Source organism: Phlebotomus argentipes, unplaced genomic scaffold (assembly GCF_947086385.1).
Source record: "Phlebotomus argentipes unplaced genomic scaffold, Phlebotomus argentipes genome assembly contig_15, whole genome shotgun sequence".
In the NCBI taxonomy this organism is placed as follows: Eukaryota; Metazoa; Arthropoda; class Insecta; order Diptera; family Psychodidae; genus Phlebotomus; species Phlebotomus argentipes.
This window is the reverse complement of record NW_026776181.1, coordinates 17,468,392-17,482,265: the sequence shown is the minus strand read 5'-3', so window position 1 is coordinate 17,482,265 and position 13,874 is coordinate 17,468,392. Positions and strand designations below refer to the sequence as shown.

General features: G+C 41.0%; 1 protein-coding gene across 1 annotated transcript in view; it reads right to left on the bottom strand.

The window, feature by feature from the left end:
• Nucleotides 1-13,620, bottom strand: part of LOC132262528 (uncharacterized) — a 36,851-nt gene extending 23,231 nt beyond the window's left edge. The window contains exons 1-3 of the mRNA XM_059761806.1: nucleotides 13,209-13,620; nucleotides 10,866-11,302; nucleotides 8,891-8,926 (exon numbers count right to left, since the gene is read on the bottom strand). Of these exons, the coding sequence (XP_059617789.1) occupies nucleotides 8,891-8,926; nucleotides 10,866-11,049 (220 nt within the window). The 5' untranslated portion in view covers nucleotides 11,050-11,302; nucleotides 13,209-13,620. The remainder of the gene's footprint in view (nucleotides 1-8,890; nucleotides 8,927-10,865; nucleotides 11,303-13,208) is intronic.
• Between the last annotated feature and the right edge of the window lie 254 nt (nucleotides 13,621-13,874).

The following is a 13,874-nucleotide window of genomic DNA, read 5'->3' as shown; positions in this document are numbered from 1 at the left end:
CCACGAGTGCCAACCATCTTCTTCTTGATCGAGATATTTCACGCGAGCGCCGGGAAGACGTGCGCAGTCCGGAAGGCATTGCGAGGTGTGAGAATGGCTCAAATTCACACATCGCTCATCTAATGCGCGCATTCTCATTTTCGTTAATTGGGCCCTCTTGAGACACATGATGATGGTGTTATGAGAAAGGCGCGCAGAGGGAAAAAATGTGTAGAAAGAGTGCGATTTGCATAATTATTCACATATTCACAAGGTGTGATTCTAGAGATTTTAATGAGTGTGTTTTATTGCTCTGCACAGTGCAATTTTTAAGATGTCTCTAATCACGCCCACGCAATAAAGTGCAATTTACATGAGAAAACTTCCAGAAAAAGGTAACGTACACCAGCCAGCATTAACAGCCCTTCTTGATGCGCGCGCAACTTAGCTAAGCAAATGCGCGCAATAAATATGAAACTCTCCCGGCGTTTGGAATTAAGAAGGCTCATGAAGAGACGTTAATTCATTAAGCACCAGTGAAAAAAAGTATTAAAATGCTGTATGGAAAAAAGCGTTGGGCATATAAAAGAGAAGAAGGAGAAAAAAAAATGGGAAGGTTCTCCTTTACGCTCGTAAAACGGCATTGCGTGCGCTTCTTGAGCACAAACTGCACAGACACACATCGCGTATACACAAGAGAATGGCATAACTAATGAAAACAAACTCAAAATTATATCACTCACCATGGGTACACTATTAAATTATTTATCTAACGTAACAATTTTTACCTTTGCGATAATCGTGCGACTCCAAATATGCCACAGTGGAGAAATTAATTGATATTTGTGGGGACGCGCATGAAAGTTGAGAATTGAAATATCACACAATTTAATAATTGCCCCAAAGGCAAGACAGAACTTCTATGTATGCATTTTCTTTTTATTCTCTCGTTTTCTCCTCAATGTGATGAGCTAAATAAATTGAAAATATGCATTCCAACTGTGTTTTACTTCTCCTTCGCACTTAATAACACAATTTTCTAATTAGTACTTGTCCATTTCCTTGTATAATTGTTGATTTTCAATTTGCAACCCATTCAATGTTGCATGGGCAATGCATGGAAATTTGCGTTTTTAATTTCGCTGACTGCTGGAGGAAATGATAATTCTCAGAAGGCTTGACAACAATGAGTGAGAGAGAGCGAAGAAGATGCGCAAGAAGCGCGAATTTTTTGCAAGATTGTAGAAATTGTGGACATTGTGGTGCTCTAAAATTGATAAGATGAAGTCATTTATTTCCACTCTGACCTCTCTTAACTTAAAACGTCGTTTAACGTCTTAAAACGCCGTCGATCCGGTGAAGAAATGCATTGTGTGATTTATTGAGTGCGCGCCAGTTCTATTGTCGTCTTGAAGAGTGTGTGTCGATACAAAAGAATTGTGACAGCAGGAGTGTTTTTTTTTAACCACCTTTCAACCCTTTCCCTTCAACAAGACACACACACACATGAGTTGCCCTTTCTTGGCACTTGCTCACTCCATCGCCCTTCCTCTTGATTTATATCGTCTGCCGGTGTTCTGAAAACCAACCAGATAATTATCGAGCGCGAGAAGCGCTGAAAATCAAGGGGGTTGCTAATATAGATTTTGAGTGTCACAGCATCTTGCGTCTGCGCTGCATTTTGAAGAAAGTTTCATTCAAAATTCAGACATCTCAGAAAATAGGATCACAATGAAGAAAATTTAGAGAAATGGTGAAAAGTGAGAATTTGGATCAAAGGGCAAATCAAGGGAAAGATAATATGGCTAAAATCAGTACCAAGCAAAATCTAACTAGAATCTAACTGACAATTTTTATCTCTATTTCTTTAAAACTCACGTTTTATACAATATTTTATGATTTTTCTTTTTTCAAAATTGCACTTGAATGTATTTTCTTGATCATAATCTTTACTTAAGATTGAATATTCTTTAGAAATATAATCTAGAATCTTTCTAATTGAGGTTATGTTTGACTTTAGCATTATTTTGTTAAAATCAAGATTTTCAGTGAGAAAAAATACGCAATTCTACTAAAAAAAAAATATGGCAAAACTGATACTAGGATAAAAATTCATTTCTGAGAGTAAAATAATCAATAGCAAATCAAAATTCTGAGTCAAATATTGGAAAATTTGAAATACTTTCACTTCCTAAAACTTCTACTGATCTGTACACGACTTCTGACCATATTATCTCCCCCTTGGGGCAAATACTTAAAGGAGAAGATTTAAAGGAAACTTTTAGCAGATCTTATTAATACTGAACGATAAAACCGTAAATATCCGATTGAAGATTAAGTATTTAAGCAATGTTGTCTATTCATTGTGATGTTTGGAGGCTTTTCAGCTGGGAAATTCGTCTTCCACTGTTTCAAAATGCTGTACATTCTCAATATTAGTATCCCCTTGGCTGTAATTTTGGAAGCGCGCTGAAGAAATCCAATAAAATGCCAATTGTGGCGTGATTATATGAATAGGGAGTCTTGCGCTCTCTATTTTCGCTTTAATGATTGTCAATAAGCTCATGAGTCGTCGTGTGTCTCTCTTGTTCATGATAATCATTAGTGGGCGACTTTGATATCGAAGTCACGGTTTTTTGGGCAAAAAGATCCACTTTCTGGGCTCGGTGAAAAGATCAGCTTTTGTGTGATTTACACCAAATTTAACATCTCAATTGGATGTCACGCTTAATTTAATCATCTTACGCACAATAACATCAAATATCTGCGCCGTGCTTTAGAAGCCCAAATCGCCCATTCATGACTTCACCGGCGATATACGATGTTTTTGCTGGTGAATCTGAGAAACTCCGCCACTTCCTGTCCCAAATTATTCAAAATTTGTTTTATATTATTCCTACAATATCCCCATTATTAAGTCTCTTTTTTTCGACCTGTGGCGTCTAAGAAAATGAAATTGGCACGAACGATGCCAGCGGCACTTCCTTTTGTCTCTGCGCTTCTTTCTATTCCGCCTATGATTTACACGATAGCAACACATCATAAATGAGTTTTTGGGATCTCTCGAGCTGAGGAAGCAAATCTCTGGCATTTCTTAGAGGTTGAAGAAAAAAACACCCAAAATTCCTTTCCTTTGCATGTCTCTCGAGTGATCTTCAGGGACTCTCACAGTCAATCCGAGGAGGTTTTTCTGCATACGGGCGCCAATATTCTAATTTGTACCTGAGCCACCTTCGAACCCTCGCTTTGTTATTTATGTAGATTTCTTCCTTCTTTTTCCTCTCACTCTCTCACTCCATCTTCAACAAGAGTCTCCGGCGATGTTGTAAAAACACTCCTGGCACCAGAATTTACAGGGAGTGTGTAATAATGATGAGGGAGAGCTGATGAGTCTCAAAAGACTCTTCAACTCTGTCTTGTTTTTTACCTGAAAACCTCATTGAGCATCACTTCTTCTTCCACTTGTATTTCGGGTGCAAATTATCACAAAGTAACACATTCTCACGATTTCTTTATTGAGGGTATTTTTGGTGAATTTTTTGAATATTTCACCTCAACACTTCCGCCGCGAATTTGCCAAACATTACTCACTCTTCAGCCATTTCCTGACTTATCAAAATATTCCCCATTATCTCTCTATCATTAATTCGATAATTTCAGGCGTACGTGAATTTTGAAGTATCACGATGATAAACATGACGATTCATGAGCACTTCAAAAATTGGGTGCAGAGTTCACGAAAGGAAAACGGCTGAGAAACAGATTGTTTTCAGTATATTAACGCTACTTTTCCGGAAGGTCGCAAGGTGCAGAAACTCGATACTTTGTTGCCTTGAGGACACGACTTTTCCACCACCAATCGTCGATGTACAAAACGCACCACTTGAATTTGCGCCCATGAAATGAATATTTCAGAGTTGGAAAGGAGGAAGGTGTGTGAGTGTTGTTGGATTTTCACATTTCAAATTTAATACATTCATTGGTAAGATAATAAAACAATAATAAGCAACATTGAGTTATATGGAAATGCGTCACGCAGCTAATTTCATTAAAATATTTTTCATTTTGCTCCACGCTCAATAAATTTGAAGAATTTTTTTTTTTCTTCAAATGGAAAGCAATTATTAATTGACAATGCAATTAGCATATGAAAATTGTGTATGAGGGAAAAGAAGTGAAACATTGTGTAGCAACTGCACAAAATGATACAGCCAAGCGCACTCACTCTGCAAATTCACCTTAATCGCACAACACCCACCGCAGAAGCCAAGGGGAGAAGCTTTGCGTAATTATATCGATGGCAAATGACTAGTGAAACGCACGCATTTATGGACAATTGAGAAGTGACACACAACATTCGATCAAATGCGATAATATCTACGCAGTAATTTACGCTCATCGCGAGCGCTCAAGAAGTTGTTTTAATGCCCAAGAGAATCCGTGAATAGATTTTGCGCAGCCTTATATGAATATTTGATTTTTTTCTCCATATATTGCCGCCAGAGGGCAGCAATTTTAACTTCAAAGACATGCTGAAGTTCCGATTATATTTCCTCCCAATTTTAGGGGTTCGAATCCAGTTTGTGGGAAATTTTGTGAGTTTTTCGCTATTGAAACGAATTTTTTATTAAATATATTGACAAATATAATCAATTTTTGATTATTTTGCAATTTTACTTGAAAAATTATAATGTTTGAATGTTTTTATTGAAATTTTTTTTCAATATTTTGTCAAAAATATTAAATTTGTGTTTATTTTACAATTTTACTTGAAAAATTATCTTTTTCGTTTATTTGTATTCAATTTTTTATTATTCCAAAGTAAAAATCAATATTTAAATATTCAATTGAGGCTATAAAGATTCCTCAGAAATCGCCTGACTTTCCCCTTTGGTAAGAAAGCAACATTTCTCCGCATTTCTAGGTTATTTCTACGCCAAAATCAAGATCTTTCTCTACGCCATCGCAATTTTTTCTACCCGCGAACGAAAGTGAGACTCAAGCGAGGAAAAAAGATGAGCGAAATGGAGAAAAAATGGCAGAAACAGTCAATTTAATTGCAGACTTATGCACGTATTTTACATGATGGATCGCTTGAATATCTAATTAAGTCATCGTTTTCATTACAATACACGCCGTGAATGCTTTAATACCCAAGATCCGCACCACTTTAATTGCCGACTTGTGTGCTCTGTGTTTGCAGCTTAATAATTATGTTGTGATAGAGTTTAGCTTCACTTTTTTTTTCACCATGTGCCATGTTAGCGATTTGTAACCCTGATGATGTTGAATTCCATTTTTCACAGCGCTATTTTTCTCCCACTCGCGCGCGTCTCTGCGGAGCTTTTCCGCGTGTGCATCAACCATCGGCGCGGGATGGCGAATGAATAATCTTTTCGGTGGAAAGCCAATAAATTGAATGTTCGACATGTGTTGTGTGAGTCGCTGGGCCGTGGATTGGACATCCCAGATGCGCCTCGCTCGCCCGATAATGCGCGGCCCCGCAATCGCGGCCGGGCTATGGAATTAAGCGCGTCTTCCGTGCGCTCTCGCGGTCCGCGCGCAATACACCCATATTCAAATGATACGCGGGAAGGCTGTGGGAGAAGGAGTTGAGAAGAAGGTAATTCTGTGGCCAGCAGAAGACGCCCTCCGTTCGCCCATCAATCCAATATAGTTCGCAATTTAATAAAATTCATAATATGAAAATGAAGTTATGGAAACCAGATTATTTTCTCCTCTTCTCTGCATGCAGCAGCATCGGTAATGCCGCGGCCCCTCGATGGAGCAAAAGAAGTTGTTCAAGTCGGCAAAATGAGAAGCAATGCACTAACAGTGCACGGCAAAAGTGTCTGGACTTTGAAGAAATTGGCTCAAGTGCTGCTAAAGCTACGGTAGATTTGGATTTTAGTGAATTTTTTTCAAGACGAGAGACACTTTGACCTGAAAAGACGCCATTTCTAATTATATGACCTTGGAAATTGACGGAGAAGCAGTATTTAAGAAGTATTTGAAGTTTCCACGGGATATTTTCGCTCTTTTGGATGCTTTTTGGATCATAACCTCAAAAATTATCTTGAAATATCAAGAAAAATGCTTGAAAGGAACTTATGGGAAATATTATTCTGTTTTAAATCGAAAATAAGCAGAAATTTACTATTTAAGCATAGAAAACCCCTAAAATACTTCTTAAAATAGGCAATTTATTGTCCTGAAACAATATTTTAGAGGTTATGATCAACCTTAATATTGAAAACTTGTGATCTTCATCAGATTTCACTATTATATTTACCAGATTAGACGCAAGAAAGAATGATTTTTGCAATTATTTATTGACAAAGTGTGTCTTAAATTCATAACATAACCTAGAAAAACGTAAAGAACTATTCTTTTTCACTTCTACTGAGCTGTACATCATTTCTGACCATAATATCTTCCCCTTGAAGCCTAATTTTCGCTACTTTTGTGACGACAAACTTAAAAATTATGCACATTTCATCCCTTTTTGCGTACTAAATGCGTCTTGTTCAATGCTCAATTGCGGTTTAATCCCCACACTTGAGTGGCCTGAAAGTCTCTCAATCAATTGTGCAAGGCAGTGTATCGCGGGCTGCACCGAAAGAGTGAATCGTTTGCATCTCTGGAGGAACAGTGAGATGGGCAGAAATGGTATATGATGAACACACAATGCGTCCATGACTTTCGCATAAATCCAAGCCAAAGGAGCGCGCGGCTGAGATGATGGCAAAGTGCTCAATAATGAAATGAAAACAGCCAAGCGCATTGCGCACATCAGAATAATAATAATAGCAATGAGGAGGCAAGAGAAAAAAAGGGCGAAATAAAATAAACATGCGCGAGTGAGAACGAGACGGAGTCACATGGCGAATGGACCTAGTGGAGGCCCCTTATATCTCTTGATGTGATTCCCAATTCGGGAGCTCCGCCCTCGGGGATCGCTTAAAAACTGTAATCAAAGCCACATCGCGGATTGTATGCAACCGCCATGGCTGAGCGCGCTCAAGTGGATTGATAATGCCCTGCGCGATGTGGAGGATGAGTGATGAGGAAGCCAAAGTGGCCGCGCTTGTGGGTGTCGCCGCGGCCCAGACATGTGGAATCATCTGCTAATTTCCCACATCGCGTTTTCGCGTGTGTGTGGACACTTTTCCCGTGCGCAGCCCGGGGGAAGTGCGGCTAAGAAGTGGCCCAAAAGTGGCCAAAGGAGAAGACAACCTTGCCACGAGCAACATTTCGCAGCGCCTCGAGTGAAATAACCATAATTGACCCCCAAAACAGCCATATTTCATTCAACATTGACGCTTCTTCTGCGCCGCAAACATATCAATTTTTGCGCCCAAAACACTCTCTTTCGAATATGCAAATAAATGATTGATGACACGACTTCACCATCGTGTCTGCGGAACAACACATTCTATATATTTTTTCCGTTGATGAAAAATTTAAATATTATCACATTAATCAGCTAATGCGGCAATTTACATGTAATTGCATACAATTTGCCATGCATTTTGCCATGCAAATATGCTCCGCGAAAACACACTCCAAACAAACATATTTTCCCTATACTTTGCCCACCGCGCGCATCTCGTGAGAAAATGACATATATAGCATCCACCAGGCGCCTCCATCACACCTCACAACGCCTAATCTAACGCGATCTCGCTCGATTACAGTTCTAATAAGCCGGAGAACTTTAATTAAATAGGCGCAATGGCCCGTGCAAAGTGAATAAATAGCAACACCTTTTATTCACCCGCTCTTAATGTATTCAAATTCATATTTTTTATGCAAGATGAATTTTCAGTGCTTCCCGAAAAAGCGCGCGGACATTTGCATATTTCAGTCGCTCAGACACGCTCATTTGTGTTGTTTTTTTTTCTACGAAAGATATCTGGCTTAATTGGGTGAGTTTTCAGGAAATATTCTCCGCACCAAAAGATTGTCATAACAGTGAAGAAGTGTCGCGTACAGGACATTCACAGGTTCGAATCTCGTGCTGTCAATTTGAGGGGCACTTTTTTTACCGCCGTTTTAGCCCGTGGAAATGAAGTGTTGTTGTCAGAAATTGGCACAATTACCGCGTGCATCCAGTGGGGATGATCACAAGTGGGCCCGTGGAAAAATTAAACAACCGGCTATCGATGCCCCAGCAGTAAGCCACTTGTTCACCTCTCTCTGCACACACTCAGGTGGGCATTTCGGGAGAATCCCATGCGCAGCGGAGAGGAAGAATTCCCAAGAAGCCCGTGAGACCGTGCGGAAGGTGAGCCACGCACCTCGGCAACGAGGGAAGGTGAAGGATACAATGGCCACAGACGTGCCTCAGCCCATCATCTGCATACCGCGCGGATCCGGGGAATATTATTATAAATAATATCAGTATCGATCGCGTCTCTGTAGAGGCTCACATGGAAATTACACTACACTGTTAGAAACGCTCCTCGAGCCTCTTTTTGCTGGTGAAAAATTAGCAAATATTCTTGCCTTTCTCAGAACATTTTCACGACTATCTAATCATAATTTCACTCAGCAATTGCCATGATTTTGCCCAACATTTCCTTCCGGATCACAAATGACAGCAGTTGAGCTGAGATTGTGAACAGTGTAAATGAGGTTCGCTCTCAACCTTCCTCTTTGGCTCGTCTCTTCGCGGTGTGAGTTAACTCCTCACGAATTTTCATTAATCCAATTACCAGATAAGCTGTGCACGGCCATCGACCAATCGTCTGTTCCTGCCTATTAATTCTTCTTGATTACAATAATCGCACGCAGGGTAAAAAATTTATGTTGTTAAAAATTACCCCCGTGAAATTGCGCTGAGAACACTTGGGAATCGCGCGAAAAGGGGTTTCAAAACTCTAAACGAAACATTCAATTCAGGACTTACCACAGGGTTTCTCTCGCATTTCACTATCACTGTTTTCTGCAAAAGAAAAAGGGGAGAAAGAGTTGTAAATTTTCATTGAAATCCACCACGTGTCTCAGAGAAATGCCAATAGAAGGGGCGTTCGGGAAGAATGGACGGGTAGAGGAAGGCACTTGAAGGTATTATTAACAAATAAATGGGTTTATTACGTGGTTTTGTGCTCGGTGCCATTGAAACTCCATAATTATCATTAGATTGCCGTGTGATGTGCATAACGGCAACGTATTTCATCTTCCAAACACACGGATTTTTATGAATGAATCTTTTTGCCACTTCTTTCTCGCTCACTCGCCCGGTATATTTACAAAATGTCGAGGTTCAACAGGTACAATAGAGTCAAGGTGGTTCAGCGATAGACGCGTCATGACGCGAAACACTGAAAGAAGCTCGCACTAACTGAGAGAAGTCACGGAAAAGTCGTCAAGAGAGACGGTTTTGATGAGAAACAAGAAGTTGCAGATTCCCAAGTGGGCGGAGCTTGTGAGTAGGCGTGGCGTGAGTCTTTCTCTATTTGTTCTGTGGACTTTTCTTCTCGTCTCGTGTGTCTGACCGCAAACAGATGAAAAGGTATTTGCCAGCTGCCGAAGCACCTTGCAGTGAACCCTCTCGATCCCAAGAAGTTTAATGTGTAGGCAAATTAAAATGATTAATACGCGTTTTCGCTCAATTTGGACCTGGACAGTCACCGAAAGGCCCGCCGCTGTACGACGGCCAGATAGAAATCAGACCTCTAATGTTCACCACTTTTCAGATGCGACAAAATGCTTGTTGTGTAATTGCCGAAATTGTCAAAACTCCCGTTAATTAGGTGTCACCTGATGACAAATGTTTAAAACTGTTCCACAATGATCATTCCCATGGCAGAAGAAGGGGCGTTGAGGTATTTCCATTGAAGCAAATGACCAACAGCTACCGACGCTCTTAATCCCCATTTCGCTTGTTATTGTCTCGGCCAAATGGCAATTATAGCCACCACTGTAAATATCTCATTTCCTGTTCCCGCTCTTGAATAATAAAAATTCATATTGTATGTAGTAAATACCGAAAAATTTATTATTTAGATCAAGAACAACAACCAATTTCTCGTTGATTACTTTCTCAATGAGCAACTCAGCTTTTCACAGCTCACGCAATGCGTGTGTGTGCGCGTGAAATGCACAAATACATCATCAAAGTCAAACTCCTCAAAATCAAATTAAACCTCGTTTTTTTTTTTTTGAAAGCTCCATTGCGTACATATGATGACTTCCCTCTGAGAAAAGACAAACCGCCCAAGTGAGTGAGAGAGAGAGAATAATTAGAGTTGAGAAAATAAATAAAATAGGAGAAATATATTATCCAAAAATGTCACGGCGTGAAGCGTGAAATTATTATTAGACTCTTGATATTTTGTGTTGAAAAAAAAAACGACGAAATAATAAACAGAATTTAATTTAATTAATTAAATTATGTGTTAGTGGCATTTTGAAAACACTTGTAGCCAATTTAATTGGGATTAGATCAAACGAGAGATTTTCACATTCCCGTTTTCCATTTATTTATTTCCTTAATTGTTTTGTAGTTTTTTCGACTTGAAATTTATAATTGAAATCATCATTTCAAAGTCTTATTACTTAAGATGGCGCACCGCCACTTACATAAAAGTCAGATGGTGGATCACTGAGCGATTTAAAACCGTTTTAGCAAGAAGTTTCTTCGTGTGCAAAAGCAGGGGGTGAAAATGTCGCTTATCGTGGGAAAATGATATGCATGTGTAAACGTGAAATCTTATTCACCCTCTTGGCTTGACTTCACCCTTGAGACCTGCGGGGGAATCCATCATAAATCACACGACGTTTCGAGCGGGGGCGCGAGGCGATTTGCTTAACACGACGCTGAAAAGTCTTGAGGGACTCCTGAGGGATGGATTGAGATGGATTTTGGGCGGAGAACTCACCCAGTTCCTCGTGTTTGTAGGGCGGTGGGGAGTCATCGGCTCCGTAGTACTGACGGTAGAGCTGGTGCCTGGTGGATGTTTTGAATTTGGACATGGTAAAGTCCAGGGGCTGGTCCGTGGCCGGCGCTGAGCTGTGGTCAAGTGCCACTCGATGCGAACTGCGCTGGGCGACCAGAAGCGGCATAATGCTCCTCCGTCCGAGCCTTTCGTCGCACGCTTTTCCCGTCTCCCACGTCAATTTTACGGATTAGCACTCAACACTTGTCCTCAAGTCACTCTCTCTCTCTCTCTTGCCCAGAAGTTATTGCACGTCTTCCCAAATATTATTCACTTTCTCTCGCCGAACTTCTGTCCCGCGGACACTGATGTCCATCCAGATCCGCTGACGCGTCTCAGGAGCATCTCGAGGCCTTTGTCCGCCGCGCGTACACAGCAAACTGGAAAGAATGATTTGACTGCATCAAATATTCATCATCTTCTTCTTCTTGGGCTGGTTTGAAGAAATTGCCGAAGGGGAGAAGAACACAATTCGATGAGGTGAAAATTGATAAGTCTATTACAGGCGCACTTTGCCGGCATGTCAAATTTATAAGGGAGGCGCGAGATGAGCTCCCCTGGCGCGCATCAATTTCTCTCGAAATCCGCACCACATGCATCCCAGCCGGTAGTCGCGCTGTTCACCGACAATTTACCACCAATTTTGCATATTGATTCATCTCAATTTGAGTGCGAGCTACCGAATTCCCACGGCCTTTGTATTCAAATCACGCTGCGCGCCCGCGAAGAAAACTTCTCAACTGGCGCGCAAAGACAGACACTTTACCAATTATTCCCCCCGCCGCCATTCCTTATCACACATCCCAAAGGTGATAAAGAGAGTTTGCTTATGTGAACTAGTAACACTTAATCAGCCCCTCTCTCTTCTATGTACATATAAATTTATATTTATTTGTCAATCGCACGACACAAATCGAAAAAGGAGGTGCGAGACGAAATCGGCTCAAAATTCACATTTTCTTCTTCTTGCGCGCGCGGTGCCCCACAAATTTATTATTGATACCTGTTATCAGAGTTCTCCAAACGCAAATATTTGTCATTTTGACTTGGTGTGTTATTGTGATTCCTCAGCTCTGGCTCCCCTTCGCGCCTGGACTTCCCTCGAGGCACTTGTTTGCCATCGCATTCACTTGTCCCGAAAGAAAAGCCCCGCGAAGACGTGACAGAGGAGGGGTGAAGAAATTTGTGTTTTCGTGACGACGGCAAAGTTGGAAGTATATCAATTTTAATGAGGACTCTTCGGTTCACGGGTAAAACCACTAAAACCAGCACTTGTATTTAAGCAAAGTGAGCGAAATACTGCAATTTCACATACAATGTTAACATCTTCGATACTTTGTGATGCATTAGAATCATTCTTTCTTTGGTGTTTTTGAAGAAATTTCAAATTTCAACTCTTCAGCGCAAGATTACACCTTTTGGCATCACAATCTCTTCATTATCAAGCTCTTCTGCTCTTCATTTTGTTCATTTTGTGGTCAAACAAAATTGCATTCAATCATCTCAATGAAAAGTCTTTGATAACTTCAGCACTGCAAATTGGCCTCATAATCTGGGTATATTTGCAAAATGGCGAAAATGGGAAGAAACGCAGAGAGTTAACAGAGATAAAGTGCAACTGATTCAATTTCCCAGCTTTATCACACTTCAGGTGAGCGCGTCTTAGACGCTTTAAGCTCTCTGCCGGACATTGCTAAAATCAATGGACTTCTATACTTTAGTCCAGCGACTTGATAACTGATTTTAATCAGAGATAAAAATTAAAATTGCTTTCCACCACCGAAGGACGCCTGAGCACAAATATTGGGGGCTTATCTTTATGGCGTCATTGAGTATGAAATGTGAATTTATTGACAGTCTTCCATCATAAGATCATATTGATGCGAGAAATTATATATTTTCGGGCAAGAAAGAAAGGAAAAAAAAAATTATCGTGTGTGTATTTCTTAATAGTGTGTTGGCGACCTAGAATTCGGTAAAATGGAATTGATGTTGAAATTGCAAATAGGAAATTATTTTCAGTGATAACTTTCTTATCGCTCCGCTCAGGTAGAAGACAAGAGTCATAGGAAATTTTCTATCGTCACTCTTCTGCTGCTTATTTTTAAGTATTCACTCATTATGTTTGTCACTGAGGCACACAAATTGATTGCGCATATCTTGGAGTGTCAATGATGATTTTTAGGGCAGCACAGCGATAAGTCGATAGCACATCGGCACACATAAATTACAAGACATCGTCATTTGCCATGGCAAGGTGGCTCTAAAGGGAGGGTTCAATCTAACCTGGATGTCTGGCTGGGCGTCGTGTGGCTACGGAAATCTCAGGTTTTCCCTCTTTCTCGAGTATCTCAGTTCTTTCCAATATGGAAAATACAAATGCACTTCTTCAACACTGAACGGCGCCGCGGAGTGAGAAAAGCCGTCGCACAAGAATCACAAACCAACAATACCGCACTCGAGTGTCCACACAGCAGCCCGTCTCGGGTGCAGCAGCGCTTCCGGGGGTGTAGGCCTGCAGCGCGCGGATATTCAAATGGACAGGTGGCGGATATACTTCACGTGAGGTGGTTTATTGCACTTGACTCACATGCAAGTGTGGCGCGCGCTTTTCGGCCAGCGGCTGAGGAAACACGGAACGCGACGGAACGTGGTTCGCCACATGCGTTGCCAACGGATCGTCAAATGTGACTAGAGAAGTGGCTGTTGGAGAGTAAATAATTCGTGTTGGAATCGTATTTTGTGTATTTGCGCGCCACTCATGGGCGCTCTGCTCAGCACACACTCACAGCCTGTGCGCTCTCTCGCTCTCACGGACGCCGTTCTGTATGCAGAACAGCCTGAGAGAGAGCGGCTCTCCTGCGCTCTCTCAGTCCGCTGCTGCTGGTATTATGATAATGCTCGAAGCCGCCCGCGATTTATGTTTGTGAGTGAAAAACTTATAAAACGGAG